The sequence below is a fragment of the Loxodonta africana genome, chromosome 1 (genome assembly GCF_030014295.1).
Source record: "Loxodonta africana isolate mLoxAfr1 chromosome 1, mLoxAfr1.hap2, whole genome shotgun sequence".
Classification (NCBI taxonomy): Eukaryota; Metazoa; Chordata; class Mammalia; order Proboscidea; family Elephantidae; genus Loxodonta; species Loxodonta africana.
The window spans coordinates 174402257-174420330 of record NC_087342.1 but is presented as its reverse complement, the minus strand read 5'-3'; the positions used below and the strand labels follow the sequence as shown (position 1 = coordinate 174420330).

At 42.8% G+C, this 18074-nt stretch overlaps 1 protein-coding gene across 4 annotated transcripts in view; it reads left to right on the top strand.

Moving 5' to 3' along the window:
- Positions 1 to 18074, top strand: part of METTL24 (methyltransferase like 24) — a 144176-nt gene that overhangs the window by 39596 nt on the left and 86506 nt on the right. For 2 of the 4 annotated variants that reach the window (XM_003404294.4, XM_064289715.1), the window contains exon 2: positions 6292 to 6390. In XM_003404294.4, the coding sequence (XP_003404342.1) occupies positions 6292 to 6390 (99 nt within the window). The other 2 variants (XM_064289721.1, XM_064289728.1) reach the window with 2 other exon arrangements.

The following is an 18074-nucleotide window of genomic DNA, read 5'->3' as shown; positions in this document are numbered from 1 at the left end:
TGTGTGGTCACTCATGGGTGTAGGGAGCTACCTATGAAGAAGAAAGCTGTTACTCTAAATTTCAGGACAAAGAAAACTTTTGCACAAGGCGGAATAAATAGCTTTCTTTTCTAAGTCCTGAGTGGGTCTGTTTTTTTCTTTATTATTATTTGGAGTCCTGATGGTACAGTTGTTAAGTGCTCAGTTGCTAACCAAAAGGTTGGGGCAATTTGAATCCACCAGCCACTCTTTGGAAACCCTATGGGGCAGTTCTGCTCTGTCCTGCAGTGTCTCCGTGAGTGAGAATCCACTCAACAGGAATGGATTTGGTTTTCCAGGTTTATTATTATTTTTTTTAACACTGCCAGCTTTGCTTAGGGCTATAGTTTTGAATTAATCTATTTCTATTATGTGCATAAGTGTAGACTGGTAGGAGAAAAGAGTATTTTAAAAGATTTCTTTTGGCTTTCTCTTTTAGTAGTAAAATCTTAGAATTCAGTTTTATGGCTTAAGAGAATCATTTCTTTTTTCAGGAAACAAAATTTAATCCTGAATAATAAATTATAAAAACATCCAAAAGCCTCATGGCTGTTCTTGTTGCAGTCTTTTTGAATCAGATTATCTCCATACACCAGCTTGGAATAACTCAGTAACCCCTTTTGGGAAGTAGAATCTCAGACGTCTATAAAATAGCCCCGACAACATGAGTTAGTTGTTTATACCATCTTCTGCTGTGCTTAACCTTAATTTTTGGATTTTTTTTCCCTCTGTAATCAAAACATTTGCCTTTCATTAGAAGCTGGTACACTTTTCAATGTACATTTCCTAGACTAAGTGTCAAGCAAATCCCCCCTCATCCAAAAAAAAAAAGTCTATTTCCATTAAGTTGATTCTGACTCATAGAGACCCTTCAGGACAGAGTAGAACTGCCCCACAGGGTTTCCAAGGCTGTAATCCTTATGGGTTTTTTAATCCTTATGGAAGCAAACTGTCATATTTTTCTTCCGAGGAGTGGCTGGTAGGTTTGAACTGCTGACCTTTTGGTTAGCAGCCCAGTGCTTTAGCCACTGCACCACAAGGGCTCCTTTCAAGCCAAAAGGTCCTTGGAAGTGTACTTGTCATGGTAGGGTAGGGACTCCTTTAGATGAGTGGCCCGGTGCTTTAGGAAGCAGGAACACGGATTTCAAGGGAGTAGAGGAATCCAAGGGTGGTACAAATGGTTGATGTGCTCAGCTGCTAATTGAAAGGATGGGGGTTCGAGTCTACTACCCAAAGGCAAATTGAACGAAAGGCCTGGTGATCCACTTCCAAAAAATTAGCCATTGAAAACCCTGTGGAGCACAGTTCTACTCTGACACACAGGGGGTCTCCAACAGTCAGAATCGACTCGAGGGTAACTAGTTAACTGGTAGAGGTGCCCATGGCTGCTTTTATGTGGTGATGCATTGTAATGTTCCATTTGACATTCTGGCTCATGCCTGTTGGGGCTAGACAGACTTACCCTAAATGATTATAGCTCTGAGCCCCTTCAGCTTGAGTTACTGCTTTAAGTCTGAAGAGGAAGTGTGGGTGGCGGACAGGACTCAGAATCCACATTCCCACCTCCCAGGAGTGATGGGGGAAGTGTTATGGCCACTTGATATTTGGAGCACATGGGTACTAGGCATGTAGGGTACCCTGGCATTTAGGGAATTGTTTGGAGGTAAAGTCATAATGATAGAAAAATTTTAACGAGAATAATAAAGATGTTTTTGACCTTCTATTAAACCTGCCTTTGCTGTTTTAAGGTACTCAGAGAATTTTTTTGTTTGCTGGAATTTTGGAAGGAAAAATGTTGATGTGTGCAGTAGAGAGTTAAGTCAAATGGTAATTGAATGAGATGATAAATCTAGTGGTTTCCATGGGGAAATAATCATGAACTGCTGTCAGGCGGATTCCAATAAGAACATTGCTTTATGTAAAATGTTTTTTAAACAGCTAAACTGGAGCATTAAGCCAGAGCGTTTCTGAGGCCATCTACTTGTATGTTTCTATCGTACCCCCATCTGAGACTCCTCAGTTTGTATTATCCACTGTTCACCTGCCGTGTTCAGCTTCCTCTTGGTTAGCACAGGAATGAGCAATATCAGATTGCAAGAAAGTTACTGTTTGTGAATCCTTAAGATAATTCTGTGGTTTCACCTATTTATTGATCAGTGAAGCTAGTTCATGTGTTAAAAAAAAAAATGTGTTAGCCTGGGTTAAATGCTTCTACTGTGTTCAGGATGTCACTAAGAGTGCTGGAAAGACCCTTGATCTGCCTTTTTGCTTCCAGCAGTGGAGGCTGCTTCCCACAATCTGCATTTGTATTTTCTGGATTTATTTTGGAATGATACTCAGATCCTTCATCTTTTTGTGTCCCTGCTTAGCCTATGTAGATTTCTGTCAGAGCCCCTATAGCACGTCATTGCATTTATTTGTTTGGACAGATGTGTCCTTTATTAAACCATATTATAGAGCCTGGCCCAAGGCACAAATGCCCATTGAATGAATGAATGAATGACTCTGGTCATATATCACTGCATCTTTCTAGAAAATGCTGTACAAGAAAGAGATCTTCAGTTTGCCCCTCTGACCCACCCTCCACCTCCGCACCTGGAAGGCTGACCCATGTAGGCCAACAATGACTCCCCTGCCCTCTGGATTTGGTTTGGCCAATGGGAGCAGGAGATTGGTTGGTTGGAAAAAAGTTAGATTAGGAAATGTAATAGGATTGGCTATATTCCTCTATCAAAGGCCACAGCTTCTATCAGGAGGCCCTCACCGTACAGTTACCCTTTCCATACAGTTACCCTCTTCTTGGTTCTGGAAATCTCTGCTCCTCCCTTGCTCTTTCAGACCCAAGGTTTGTAAGGGCTCTCTGGTCATATCAGCTCTGGGCACTGCATTATTTCTTACTGATTTCCTTAACCCTGCATGCACCTCTGTCAATAGTCTTATCTTAATTATCCAGTGCTGCTATAACAGAAATACCACAAGTGGGTGGCTTTAACAAACAAATTTATTTTCTCACTGTTTAAAACACAAACCAAACATGATTCGAGTTGATTCCGACTCAGAGTGACCCTACAGGACAGAGTAGAACTGCCCCACAGAGTTTCCAAGGAGCACCTGGTGGAATTTGAACTGCTGACTTTTTGGTTAGCAACTGTAGCACTTAATCACGACGCCACCAGGGCTTCCTGTCACTGTTTAGGAGGTTAGATGTCCAAATTCAGGGCACCGGCTCTGAGGGAAGGTTTTTTTCTCTATGTTGGCTCTGGAAGAAGTTCCTTGTCTCTTCTGAGCTTCTGCTTCCTTGGAGATCTCCACGTGGCTTGGCATCTTACCCGTCTCTTCTTCTTTTGCTTGCTTGTTTAATCTCTTAAAATATATCCTACACTAATCCTTCCTCATTAATATAACAAAGACAACCCACTCCTAATGAGATTATAACCAAAGGCATAGAGGTTAGGATTTACAACACGTATTTTTTGGGGGACACGATTCAATCCGTAACAAATCTCTTTATTGAATTCTCAAAATAACCAGTTTGAAGGAGCCCTCTGTGTCTTGCTGGGACCCTGATATTTGCCCAAGTCACTCAGCACAGCTTGATGAGTTGGTTATGATCTAGATAGCTTAATCTGTCTCTCTTGCATTATTTCATGTATGTACCCTCTTCTAGGCCAGGCTACCTCCAAATTAGACTCACATGTAAATCTCTAGTGGCTCTATCTAGAGTAGTGGTCAGCAAACTACAGCCCCTGGGCCACATCCAGCCAGTTCCTTCTTTTTGTAAATGCAGTTTTATAGGAATATTTGGTTGATACTGTTTATGGCTGCGTTTGCACTACAATGGGAGGCAAGTATTTTGCCTAAACTATTCCGCTATTTGACCCAGTACAGAAAAAGTTTGCTGATCCCTGATAGGAAAAACAGGACATGTGAGCTTTATCATCTTCATTAAGAGGCTCCTGGGACCAATGCTGGGGTATTTGTGAGTGAGCCCGTGACAATTACGTGTGAAGTTTTAAACCCCAGACCTAGAAGCTTTCCTGAAGCCTTGCTGTTGCTGTGCTCACTGCCTGGGCAGCCTGGGAAGGGACTCCTTTGTTCATTTGATGCAAAAAGAACGTGACCAAGCAAAACTAGGAGGCGTTTGTGTTTACATGTGTTTATAATTTATGATTTCAGAATGAAGTTGTTTCCTGAATGGAATGACTTTCCCTAGTGTTTTAGCGTTTCTCTATCAAAGCGATTTTGCACATGTCTGTCTCTCCCTCAGACTGTGAGCACCTCTTGGGAGAGCCTGGGTCCCCCCCACCATATCTGTTTTTACCAGTGCCTGGCACAAAGTAGTGAATGCTCAATAAATATTGTTTGACCAAATGGTAATCAGCATCTCATTCAGAGGACAAAAGAAATAAGGGGTAAAAAGCCTTAACTGGGGAGGTATTTTATTTAACGTTGTCAGGCTCTCTCGCTGGGGTCTCAGCCTGCTCAACCTTCACCGAACAAGAACAGCTGTAAGAAAAAGCTCCTCTCCTGGCAAGGGTACCCCTGAGGGTAGGCCCTGTTACATAATTTGTGGTCCCCAATGCAACAAGAAAATGCAGGGCTGCTTGTTCAAAAAGTATCCAAGAATTTAAGAATTTGGAGACAGAGAGAGCAGAGCCTTAAGCCAAGGTCAGGGCTATTCTAACTGTGGAGCCCCGTGTGACTGTGTGGGTTGCACGCCCATGAAGCTGGTCCCGCCTTAGGGAGCCCTGAGAAAAAGGCAGCCTACAGGAAATCAGGGGGTTCTTTAAACGTGGAGGGGCTGGATGGCTCTCTGTCACTACAAGGGTGGTACAGACCTGTTGAGTTGCTCCAGGGACTCTGCAGTGGTATGAGCCTAATAATACCTAACACTGGAATGACACTTTACCATTTACAATGCCTTTGCATTTATCTCAGATCCTCCCACCAGAGTGTGTGCCTCCTCCCCAAGCCGAGACATCTGGCTCCACATTGACTGAGCTACTGCTCCCCAATTCCCCCTTGCTTTGAGTTTAGCTCAGAGTCACCTAGGCCATCTTATCTAGAGCAGCAAATCAGGTTTTTTCTAAATCATTTTAGGACTAGCCTGTTTAGATGTTTCTTTTTTGGGTGCCAGACAGTTCCTGGCATCATACCTGACTGAAGAACAATGTTTGTACACGAATGGTCCTTTTATCTTGTCCTCAGACCCCTCCCCTCCCACCCTTCCTTGTCATAAGAGGGTGCTTAGAGGGCCACACTAACCCCTCTGCCGTAATCCCTGTGCCATGATGCCCAAAATCTTCCCTGATGCCAGACAGTTAGCTGCTGGAGCTTTTCCCTGCCCCCCAGCCCTTCTGCACCCTGTACCCTGAGTCATACCCTCCCCTTAGAATCATAGTGAACCTTCCAGAAGTTTCTGGGTGGTCACAAGTGGTCTTTCTGAGATGTACAGGTGGGGAACTTTGAGCTCTATAAAGGACTTCATTCATTCCTTCCTTTTGACTAAAGGGTTTCGTATTTTTGTTGTTTTGCAGAACACTGCCTTCTCCCAACCCTTCATCCACCCTGTCCTTGCTACGAAGGGGGCTTCGGGTTCATCCTAACCACTCAGCTTGTATATGTTCTTCATGTTGTCTGCTGAAAGGGGGACTCTGACTCACAGTGCTAAGAAAGCCACCCTTCCAGCCCTGGTCTTGACAGCTATGGCGTCCTTGCCCCACAGGTGCATGGTCTGAGATTTTGAAGAGGTGCCGCCCATCTTCCTGAGCTGAGGAAATGGCCCACCATGTCCCTTGAGTATTTCTTCCCCCAAAGTCGAGACTCAGGCTTTATGGTACCACAGACAACAATACTGGCCCTTAGGGAAGCACGTATTTCTAAAGCTCTAAGCTTTGGAAACCATAGTAGATAAGGGAGTTTTTCTTCTGAATGGGAGCAGCATCATGTAATAAAAAGCCACAGTTAAGAGCCAGTCAGATGGGGTCAAGTGGAGTTTGCCTTTCATCAGAAGTGCGGAGTCACATGGTCCCTTGAGCCTTTGTGATCTCATGACTAACCTGGAAGCTGGACTTTCATTTGTCTCTCTGTGACTGATGTGGCCTTAATGACAGTAACTCCAAACCAGCTCCCTGCTGCCTGTGTGCAGAGTATTTGTTTTGCTGACAGTTAAAGCAGCCCTGCAGCCTCTATCTGATATTCTCTGTCCTTCCCATTCCCCCTGGAAGCTCCTCATTTACTCATACACCAACGTGTGCTTTCTGTCTCTCACAGGGTCCCCGGTGGCATATAGATCTCCAGCCTTGGGCAGGTCCCACTCAATCCCTGGATGAAGAAGCCATGAGGTTCCTGAGATATATCAGCACCACTCAGGTTATGTTTCAGGCTCAAGTGGGTCTTGAGATATTGTAAAAGATGCTAATTGCACCTTTTAAAGAATTTTTTCAGGGAGGGGGTGGTGAGATTCTCAGTGATTCGAGTTAGGGACTTGGGTTCTGAGGTCTTGCTCCTTAAATGTATCCATTCACTTAGAGGCAGATAAGATGCCTTCCATTTGCTTCAGCATCTTCTTCCTTGCAGGGGTACTGCCATCCTGAAAAGTTTTAATGATTCATCTAAAAGTGTTTTAATGACCCATTTTAGAAAAAAATGCTTTGGAAAATCATTTGAAGCAACAGATTGATCTCTGTGAGTAGGCAGTCAAGTGTGGAACAAAACAAAAACCATCATCTGGAGGCTAAAGTTCCATTTTGTATTTGAATGAATCTGCGTTTTCCCTTTTCTGCCGCAGATGCTTGGCAGACGGAGATGTGCTAGGCAAGAGAGCAGAGGAGCCTTTGCAGGCACAGTGATGAGAAGTTAATGAATCCGAGGGTCATCTGTCCTTAAAGAATTTTAAATCATTACTTAACCCAGCATTTATTAGTAACTTAACACATGGTGGCAGCTCCTGCCCTACTCCACCAGCTGAGTCAGTGCCCTGACCAGGCACAGAGGTTGTCCATTAAGGAGAGTCTATGGCTTTTGTCAAGGAGTCCTGATGACGCAGTGGTTAAAGTGCTCGGCTGCTAACCGAAAGGTCAGTGGTTGGAACCCACCAGGCGCTCTGTTGGGGAAAGATGTGGCAGCCTGCTTCCGCAAAGATTTACAGCCTTGGAAACCCTAGGGGGGCAGTTCTACTCTGACCTATAGGGTCGCTATGAGTCAGAATCAACTCAAGGGTAGTGGGTTTGGTTTGGTTATGGCTCTTAACACATTTTTCAGGGGTTCCCTTTCTCTAGGTACCTGATCTTGGAAGGAGCGGAAGAGAGACATAAGAGGAAATTAAGTCCCAAGGAAAACTTAACCGTTGAATTGAGAAGTCGTTGTAAGTTAGGAACATAGACTGAACCAACCACAGCCATATTTGGGAAAACACATTTGTGAATCTGGTATGGCACTGGCAATCCTGGATTCTTTTTACTTTCCTTCAGCCCACTGGTTCTTCTCCTCCCAAACATCCCTGTCAGCAAAGCCCATTTTTCATCCATAGGAGAGAATATATTTCTAGATCTGTAGGAGGCTAGTTTAGGGGGAAAAGAAAGTAAAAGTTTGTGGAATTAGTCATGGGTAATGGGATGATAAATTGGGCCCTATGCTTTACATAATTTCATCTTATTTTGTTGCTGCAAATTAATTTGGTGGACTTATACAGACTTAAATAAAATGCTGAAATTTTAATCTCAATAGATCCATTATTTTATAGTTTGATATTACACAGGAGATAAAAAACTGGACCTCTTAGCTGTGACTTTAAAATAGGGCTTCGAACCAGTTCATTCTGGTTCAAACCCTTGCTGAGATTTGCATTTCCACCCCAGATATACTAAATCAGAACCCACACCTGGGGATCCTGTTAAAATGCAGATTCTGATTCAGTGTATCTGGAGTAGAAATAAAAAATCTCAGCAGGGGTTCAAACTGGAACGAACTGGTTTGAAGCCCTGCTTTAAAAAGCCCTGAAAGACCCCAGAGAAAAATGAAATGTGTTAAATTGATGAATTTAATTTGAGAACTATGAACACTACCCTCCAAAATAAATTCACCATGTGCAATCCCCCAATCCTATCTTATGTGTATTTTCAGGTTAATGTTCTCTAAATCATAAAAGGCATATTTACCAAGAAGAAGCTCTTGAGGCACAAAAGGATCATTTATCGGCTGAGAGGAGAAAATTTCTAAAAAAAACCCAAAGCATCCTTTGATGTAGCTTGATGTTATAACCTTGGGCAGTTTATTTTGTTTCTTTGGCTCTCACTGTGCTAATCTTGAAAAGGAAGAGATCGTTTTGAATTATTTTTAAGGTCCTTCCTAGTTCTGTGAGCTTGCATTGTGCCCAGAATAGTGTAGGATTGTTACTAAGTATTTTTGAAGTGCCAGAAACTGTGCTTAGGCCATGGGGATACCGTCTCTGTCCTCAAACTAGCTGGGAAAGAAGAAAAATGGTCGTATAATTATTATTCAGCTTAATGAATGCAGTATTAAAGATTTGGTTGTTGAAGCTCACTAGAAGGATTTTTGTCCTTGAGAAAGAATGAGATGAAGTCCCAAGACCCCAGGCTTTCTAATCAGGGGTCATTTTATTCAGGTAAAGTGTGCTTTTATGTACTGTCAGGTGCATAGGAGGCCAGCAGGTGGGAGCCCATCAAAGATGACACAAACTGGTTTTGGTGAGTCAGAATCTTCTACTAACCAGTGCCCCCATCTTTCTCTCTGTGGAATGCAGAGCTTTTTCGCTGCATTTGTGGCTTATGCCTCCTTTAGAACTCATCTTCACAGTGAAAGCCTGCAAAACTGGCAGAGTATTAGAGTCACTGTTACCTAAAATTCTCACTTAGCAGAAGTGAGTCATAATGGGCAAGGGGGAGGAAAAAAAAAAACCTCTGAAGGCACTAAAGCGATTTCCACCCCATCCTCTTATGTTGCTTTAAAAAGAAAATATGATTTTCTTCGAACCTGTGTTCAAGCTTGCACAGCAAGGCCCAGCATTTAATATGTTCATTATTGATTTATTCATTCCTCAATTCATCAAACTTTTGTTGAGCACCTGGTCTGTGGCTGGCACTGTGCTAGGCACTGGGATATCAAGGCTGAATACCACCCCCTACACACTCACAAACAGCTAGGGTGCAAAAGAGTTCTGTGCTCTCTGACAGAGGGATGGCAGATGGGCGGGGGAAGGCTCCTGAGGCTGGGGAAGCTGGGGAACAGAGCCACAGAGCCACAGAGCATGAGGCGGTATGGCATCAGACTGCAGTGGGAGTACGCCCTGATGGCATGGTTGGGACCCTACATTTTTTAATGAAATACCAGAGGATGCATTGAGGTATCGGGGTAGTGTGTGCAGAACATCAGTGCCAGTTTAACTAGGTACTGTTGTTTTCTAATGTGAAAGGCCATGATTATAATCTTAGAGTTCTGGAGTCGATGATACACTGCTGTCAACAAGAAACGGTTAAATCAGAGACAGTGCTCTGTTCTAAGGGAAGGCTCCAGATTCAGCTTTTTACGGCAACCCCCGAACCATATGCCTCCAAGAAGCTTGCCTTGCAGTACAAAATTAATCAAAGCAACATTTGCTGTTTTAAAAAAGAAAAAATAAAATGTCTTAAAATCTATGTCTGTATCTGCCCACCTCTCTGCCTGCCCCCCCCCATATGAAATTGGGGGAAAAGCAATGCAGATACAACTCTGTCCTTGAGCCTTTCAAAATAACCGTACTGCGTAAACATACAGTTGATCACTGAAGCGATTCTTGCCAAAAGCCCCCAAATTTTAAGGGTTCCCAATTCCCTCTGCCAGATTCTACTTACGGGTTGGCAGAAATGCCATTCAACCTCTTGGAATACAACATGAAATGAAAATAAATTAGATCCCTTTAAGTTAAATTACTAAAAAGCCATTTCAGAAAACATTGCTTTTCCTGGCCTGTTTTCCTTTGTCCAGGTCTAATTCCCTTTATATGGCTGGAATTACAAGGGAAATTAGAGACAGAAACGAATTACTTCAGTTAGAGCTTAGCTAGGAGTTACTCTCCTCAGTTATTTTGCTTGCAGGAGAGTTTATTGACATCCTGGTCATATATCTTAACAAGAAAGTTTAAAAAAATCAATAATTAATTTTTAGGAGCAGAATTTTACTGGATACTTGTAGTTGTTTTCAAAAGCTAATGTCTATCAGTGAGGTGGTTAATAAACTGTTAAAGATTGAAAAACTCCTGTGTTTTGTTTTTGAGCTGGGAGAGGAAGGGGAAGTTAGCAAAGAGATTGAATGGAAAAGAACATCTTGCCTATATCTGTGCAAGACAAAATCTGTGGAATAAAAAGACATACTTAAAGAAAGTGCCATCTTTAATAGAATAAAACTGTAGCTCCCAGTGTTGTCAAAGGAAGAGCAGCTGGACCTCAAAGCCCTGACCCTTGGCCCTTAATAATTACCTGACCCTTGGAGTTGTTGACGTTAGGGGCCATCAAGTTGGCCCACACTCAGGTTGGGGACCGGACAGTTGTGATCCATAGGGTTTTCATAAGCTCCACTGAAACCTGTTCAGCATCATAATAACACTCAAACCTACACCGAGGGACAGGTGATGGCCTTGCATGAGGTGCATGGCCAGCAATTGAACTCCCGTCTCCCACGTGGAAGCAAAAATTCTAGCACTGAACCAGAGACTTCTGGCTAATTGTTGGCACCAACCCTCTGGCCCTTTGTTAGTGGTGGGCTGGGAAGGGCTGCTGTTTCAGTGTGAAATTCTGGCTCAAATGTAGCCTCTTCTCTTACTTTGCTAAGGGACAGATGAGGCCAGGCTGGAACATTTTTTTTCTTTTTTGTGCTCTAAGTGAAAGTTTAAATTCAAGTCAGTTTCTTATACAAAAGCTTATACACACATTGTTATGTGACCTTAGTTGCTCTCTCTATAATGTGACACTACACTCCTCCTTTCTACCCTGTATTTCCTGTGTCCATTCACCCAGCTCCTGTCCTCCTCTGCCTTCTCATCTTGCCTCTGGACAGGAACTGCCCACATACTCTCATGTGTCTACTTGAGCTAAGAAGCACACTCCTCTCCAGTATCATTTTTAAGTCTTATAGTCCAGTCTAATCTTTGTCTGAAGAGTTGGTTTTGGGAATGGTTTTAGTTTCAGCTAACAGAGAGTCTGGGGCCATGTCCTCTGGGGTCCTTCCAGTCTCAGTCAGACCATTAGGTCTGGTCTTTTTTAGTAGAAACTGAGTTCTGTGTCCCACTTTTCTCCTGCTCCATCAGGTATTCTCTGTTGTGTTCCCTGTCAGGGCGGTCATTGGCGGTAGCTGGGCACCATCTAGTCCTTCTGGTCTCAGGCTAATCGAGTCTCTGGTTTATTTGGACCTTTTTGTCTCTTGAGCTTATATTTTCCTTATGTCTTTGGTGTTCTTCATTCTTCTTTGCTCCAGGTGGGTTGAGACCAACTGATGCATCTTAGATGGCTGCTTTCTAGCTTTTAAGACCCCAGATGCCACTCACCAAAGTGGGATGAAGAAAGTTTTTAAAATATATTTTGTTATATCAGATGACCTAGATGTCCTCTGAAACCATGGTCTCCAGGCCCCTGCCCCTGCTACTCTGTCCCTTGAAGTATTTGGTTGTATTCAGGAAACTTCTTAGCTTTTGGTTTAGTCCGGTTGTGCTGACTTCTGTATTGTGTGTTGATCTTCCCTTCACCTAAAATAATTCTTGTCTACTATCTAGTTAGTTAGTGAATACCTCTCTCCCTCCCTCCCCACTCTCGTAACCATCAAAGAATGTTTTGTTCTTTGTTTAAACCTTTTCTTGAGTTCTTATAATAATGGTCTCATACAGTATTTGTCCTTTTGCAACTACTTTCACTCAGCATAATGCCTTCCAGATTCCTCTGTAATATGAGATGTTTCACAGATTCATGGTTGTTCTTTATCTTTGCTTAGTATTCCATTGTGTGAATATACCATAATTTGTTTATCCATTCATCCATTGATGGGCACCTTGGTTGTTTCCGTCTTTTTGCTATTGCAAACAGTGCTGCAGTGAACATAGGTGTGCATATATCTATTTGTGTGAGGGCTTTTGTTTCTCTAGGATATATTCCAAGAAGTGGGATTGCTGGATCATATGGTAGTTCTATTTCTAGCTTTTTAGGGAAGTGCCAAATCGATTTCCAATTGATTGTACCATTTTACATTCCCACCAGCAGTGGGACATTTTGCTGGGACTTTACGAAAGGCTTCCAGTAAACTCACAGGACCATGTAGGGGAGCTTATTAAAGTACATGATCCCAGGTGTCAGCCTCAAAGATTCTGATTTTGCAGATCTGGAGTGGGACTGGAAACCCTGGTTGTGTAGTGGTTAAGTGCTACGGCCGCTTACCAAAGGGCTGGCAGTTCGAATCTACCAGGTCCTCCTTGGAAACCACATGGGGCAGTTCTACTCTGTCCTATAGGGTCGCTATGAGTTGGAATCGACTCGACGGCACTTGGTTTGGTTTTTCTGGTTTGGAGTGGGACTTGGAGTCCTGGTGGTGCAGTGGTTAAGAGCTCAGGCTGCTAACCAAAAGGTTGGCAGTTCCAATCTACCAGCTGATCCTTGGAAACCCTATGGGGCAGTTCTACTCTGTCCTATAGGGTCTCCATGAGTAGGAATCGCCTTGATGGCAATGAGTTTGGCTTTTGGTTGGAGTGGGACTTAGGAATCTGCATTTTAAGTGCCTCCCAGGTGATTCTATTGTAGGTGGACCACACCTTGAGAAGTACAACAAAAGAGGCTAGAGTTAGATTTTGATGGTGTTAGGATGGAATTCTAAAGAGGGACCTGTGCACATCCATATTCTGACCTGCTAGTATGGAGATGCTTAGGGACAGGTACACATAAAGAATGATAGCAAACAGGAATCATCATACTGCTTTAATGAAAGTACCCCAGGAACTGCCCTGGAGCAGATGGCTTAAGCTTTGAGGCTCAGGCATGCTTTGGGGGCCCTCAGAACAGCCCCGGCCTAATGAAGTGCCTGATGGAGGCCGGGCATGGAACAGAACGTCAAAGAAGATGCTGGTGTCTAAGGCACAATAGAGGCATTGGTGGTTCAGTGTAGAATTCTCACCTCACAAGCAGAGACCTGGGTTTAATTCCTGGCCAATGTGCCTCATGTGCAGCCACCACCCATCAGTCAGTGAATGCTGAACAAGTTTCAGCAGAGCTTTAAGACTAACACAGACTAGGAAGAAAGGCCTGGAAAATCAGCCAATGAAAAGCCTATGGATTACAACGGTCTGATCTGTAACTGATCATGGGGATGGCAAAGGGTAGGACAACATTTCATTCCCTTGTGTATGGGGTTGCTGTGAATTGGGGGTATACTCAACAAGAACACAAGCCTTAACAACAACAACGAGGCACAATAACTGACCCACCAGTAAAACATGGCCCAGTGAAGTGAACACAATGAGCTCCTTCTAATTAGATTAGCACCTTCTCCTCCCTTGGGTGGGGTGGGTGGTGGATTGCTGGGGACTAGGAGGTGGGCAGGTGGAAGTATAATTTCCATTTATCTGTCTGAGAGGAGTAGGAGATGAATTGTACAAAGTAACACGCTGAGGCACCCAGTTAATAAATGCATTCTGTACTAGTTGCTTGACAGAAGATTCAAATTCATCTTCTATTATAATTATTTTTTTCTTTTCAGCAGCAGTTGAGGATAGAGAAGTAGAAAGATACTGGGTTGAAAGGAAAAGAATAAATATATAGAATTTTCAGTTTTTAAGCTTTTCTCTAAAAATGCCCAAACCCTAGTAAAAGATGTTCTCACAATCACTAGTAAGTAATGCTGGGATGATTTTGCCAAGTGTCTTGGTTATCTAGTGCTGTTATAACAGAAATACCAACTTCTTTAACAAACAGAAGTTTATTTTCTCATGGTCTAGTAGACTGGAAGTCCAAGTTCAGGACACCAGCTCCAAGAGAAGGCTTTCTCTCTGTCAGCTCTGGAGGAAGGTCCTTGTCATCAATCTTACCCTGATCTAGGAGCTTCTCGGCGCAGGGGCCCTGGGTCTAAAGGACACTCTGTGCTCCTGGCACTACTTTCTTGGTGGTATGAGGTCCCCCTGTCTCACTGCTCACTTCTCTCTTCTATATCTCAAAAGAGACTGACTCAAGATACAACCTAATCTTGTAGATTGAGTCCTGCTTCGTTAATGTAACTGCCTCTAATCCTGCCTCATTAACATCATAGAAGTAGAATTTACAACACATAGGAAAATCACATCAGATGACAAAATGGTGGACAATCACATAATACTGGGAATCATGGCCTAGCCAAGTTGACACACATTTTTGGGGGACACAATTTAATCCATGACACCAAGCCAGCCCTAGATTATAGCCAGCATAATGCAGTTGCTGTATTGGTTGAATAACCACACACACACAAGTCCGATTGTCATCAAGTCAGTTCTGACTCGTGGTGACCCCATGCGTTTCAGATTAAAACTGTGCTCCATAGGGTTTTTGATGGCTGATTTTTCAGGAGTAGAAAACCAGGCCTTTCTTCTGAGGCACCTCAGGGTGCATTCAAATTGTCAGTCTTGCCATTAGTAGCCAAGGGCTTTACAGTTTGTTCTACCTAGGGACTCCCATTAGTTGAATATGCTCCATAAAATATGCTATTTTCTGATTAAAATTTTTGAAAAATGAATGAAATAAGAGCTTGGGCAAGTTTAAAATATTTTCTTAAGAAGAAAATTAATTGATGCGATGTTTTTCAAAGACCATTAAGGCAGTGAACCTCAAAACATCCTTTGCATCTGGAGTAGTCTATTGTCTGTTGTTAGTCTCCCTCCAATCCTGATGCTGCGTTATTCTTCATATTGTCCTGCCTCTTGAATTATTTGTTAAAGAAACAGATTTTATAAGTATGGTAAAAGGATACAACCCTGACATATATTTCCTGATTTTAAAACAAGCAGTATCCCCTAGTGAAGTATTCTAATGACTATGAGAGTTTTGAGGAATTGGGGGGAGGGAGATGCTCAACTGCTAACTGGAAGGTGGGCAGTTTGAACTTACCGGCCACTCCATGGAAGAAAGATGTGTCAGTCTGCTTCCATAAAGATTACAGCCTTGGAAACCCTATGAAGCAGTTCTGCTCTGTCTTACAGGGTGTCTATGAGTCAGAGTCGACACGACGGCAATAGATTTGGTTTTTTTGGTTTACTGTTGCTTGGTAAGGTAATCTTGGCTACCGCACTTGTTTTCTTTGGTTTCAGCAGCCTTGGCTGTTCAAACTGTTGTTGTTAGGTATTGTCAAGTTGGTTCAACTTATAGTGACCCTATGTACAGCAACGAAATGTTGCCCTATCTTGTGCCATCCTCGTGATTGTTGTTATCCTTGAGCCCATTGTCACAGCCACTGTGTCAATCCATCTCCTTGAGGGTCTTCATTTTTTTTTTTTTTTGCTGACCCTCTGTTTTACCAAGCATGATACCTTTCTCCAGGGACTGGTCCCTCCTGATGACATGTCCAAAGTACATGAGACGAAATCTCACCATCCTTGCTTCTGAGGAACATTCTGGCTGTACTTCTTCCAAGGTAGATTTGTTCATTCTGGCAGTCCATGGAATATTCAATATTCTTTGCCAACACTGTGATTCAAAGGCATCAAATCTTCTTCAGTATTCCTTATTCATTGTCCAGCTTTCACGTGCATATGAGGCTATTGAAAATACCATGGGTTAGGTTAGGCGCACCTTAGTCCTCAAAGTGACATCTTCGGTTTTTAATACTTTAAAGAGGTCTTTTGCAGCCGATTTGCCCAATGCAATACATCATTTGGTTTTGTGACTTCTGCTTTCATGGGCATTGATTGTGGATCCAAGTAAAATGAAATCCTTGACAACTTCAGTGTTTTTTTCATTTATCATGATGTTGCTTATTGGGCTAGTTGTGAGAATCTTTATGTTGAGGTGTTATCCATACTGAAGGCTATGGTTTTTGATCTTCATCAGTAAGTATTTCAAGTCCTCTTCAGTTTCAATAAACAAGGTGGTTTCAACTGCCTATCGCATGTTGTTAGTCTTCCTCCAATCCTGATGCCACGTTATTCTTCATATAGTCCTGCCTCTTGACTTATTTGTTCAAAATACAGATTGAATAAGTGTGGCGAAAGGATACAACCCTGATGCATATATTTCCTGATTTTAAAACAAGCAGTATCCCCTGGTTCTGTTCCAACAACTGCTTCTTGATCTATGTATAGGTTTTGCATGAGCACAATTAAGTGTCATGGGATTCCCATTCTTCACAATGTTATCCATAATTTGTTACGGTCTATACAGTCGAATGCCTTTGCATAGTCAATAAAACACAGGTAAACATCTTCCTGGTATTCACTGCTTTCAGCCAAGATTCATCTGACATCAGCAATGATATCCCTCATTCCATGTTCTCTTCTGAATCTAGTTTGAGTCTCTGGCAGTTCCCTGTTGATGTACTGCTGCAACCACTTTTGAATGATCTTCAGCAAAGTATTACTTGCATGTGATATTAATGATATTGTTTAATAATTTCCACGTTCTGTTGTATCACCTTTCTGTGGAATGCACGTAAATATGAATCTCTTCCAGTCAGTTCGCTAGGTAACTGTCTTCCAAATTTCTGTACATAGGCAAGTGAGTGTTGCCAGCGCTGCATCCGTTGGTTGAAACATCTCAGTTGGTGTTCTGTCAATTCCTGGAGCCTTGTTTTTTGCCAATGCCTTCATTGCAGCTTGGACTTCTTCCTTTAATACCATCAGTTCTTGATCATATTCCACCTCCTGAAATGACTGAGTATCGACCAATTCTTTTTGGTACAGTGACTCTGTATTCCTTCCATCTTCTTTTGATGCTTCCTGCGTCATTCAATGTTTTGCCCGTAGAATCCTTCAATATTGCAACTTGAGGCTTGAATTTTTTCTTCAGTTCTTTCAGCTTGAGAAATGTCGAGTATGCAAACTGTGCCTGCTTTCGAACACAAGTCAGAATCCCTTACTAAGTATTTCTGCTCAGTGTGTAGTTGCAATTAGAGACTTGCTTCTGCTTGAGTTAGATACACATTCCTTTTGGTTTTCTTATCTAATTTTGATGAATGAGTTAAGAGAAGTGCTTTGAGTAGCTGAGGAAGAGCCTTCTGCCTGGGGCTTTTGGCCTTTTTCCGGGGAGGAAATGAGTTAGAGCCATTTAGGAGACAGGAGGAATACTGTCTTCTTGGCAGGAACTGCACGTTCATTTTGCTTGACCACTCATCATCTATTTACCTTGGGTAATACAGCCCAACTTTCTGGACCTTAGTGGCCTCACCTTATTTGCCTGAGATAAGGTATAGACAATTTTGTGAGTGTTCTGAGATATGTGCCCATGATTGTATCTCACATCTTGTGACAGTGACACTGGATTACAAAAGCCTGTATGCCTTGCCAGCACTGTTCTCTACGCTTGGAATGCCCTTCCTGGTCTGAGCCTCTTGATCAACTTCTGTTCATTCTACAACACTAACATACCTCTCTGAAGCCTTTCCTGGCCCCTCTCCCTGCCCATCTTTGTTCCTGATTTGTTCTCCCTTCCACGCCCTGTGCATATGGCTATAGAGACAAAACAAAACAAAACAAAAAACAGCCAGTTGATGTCAGGTCGATTCTGACTCGTGGTGACCCCATGTGTGTGAGAGTACAACTGTGCTCCACAGGGTTTTCAGTGGCTGATTTTTCAGAGGTAGATCACTGGGACTTTCTTCTGAGGTGCCTCTGGGTGAACTTGGACTGCCAAACTTTCAATTAGTAGCTGAGGGCATTTAGCATATATACCACCCAAACCGAAACCAAACTGAACCCGTTGCCATTGAGTCAATTCCGACTCATAGCGACCCTACAGAACAGAGTAGAACTACCCCATAGAATATCCAAGGAGTGCCTGGTGGATTCGAACTGCTGACCTTTTTGGTTAGCAGCCGTAGTACTTAACCACTACGCCACCAGG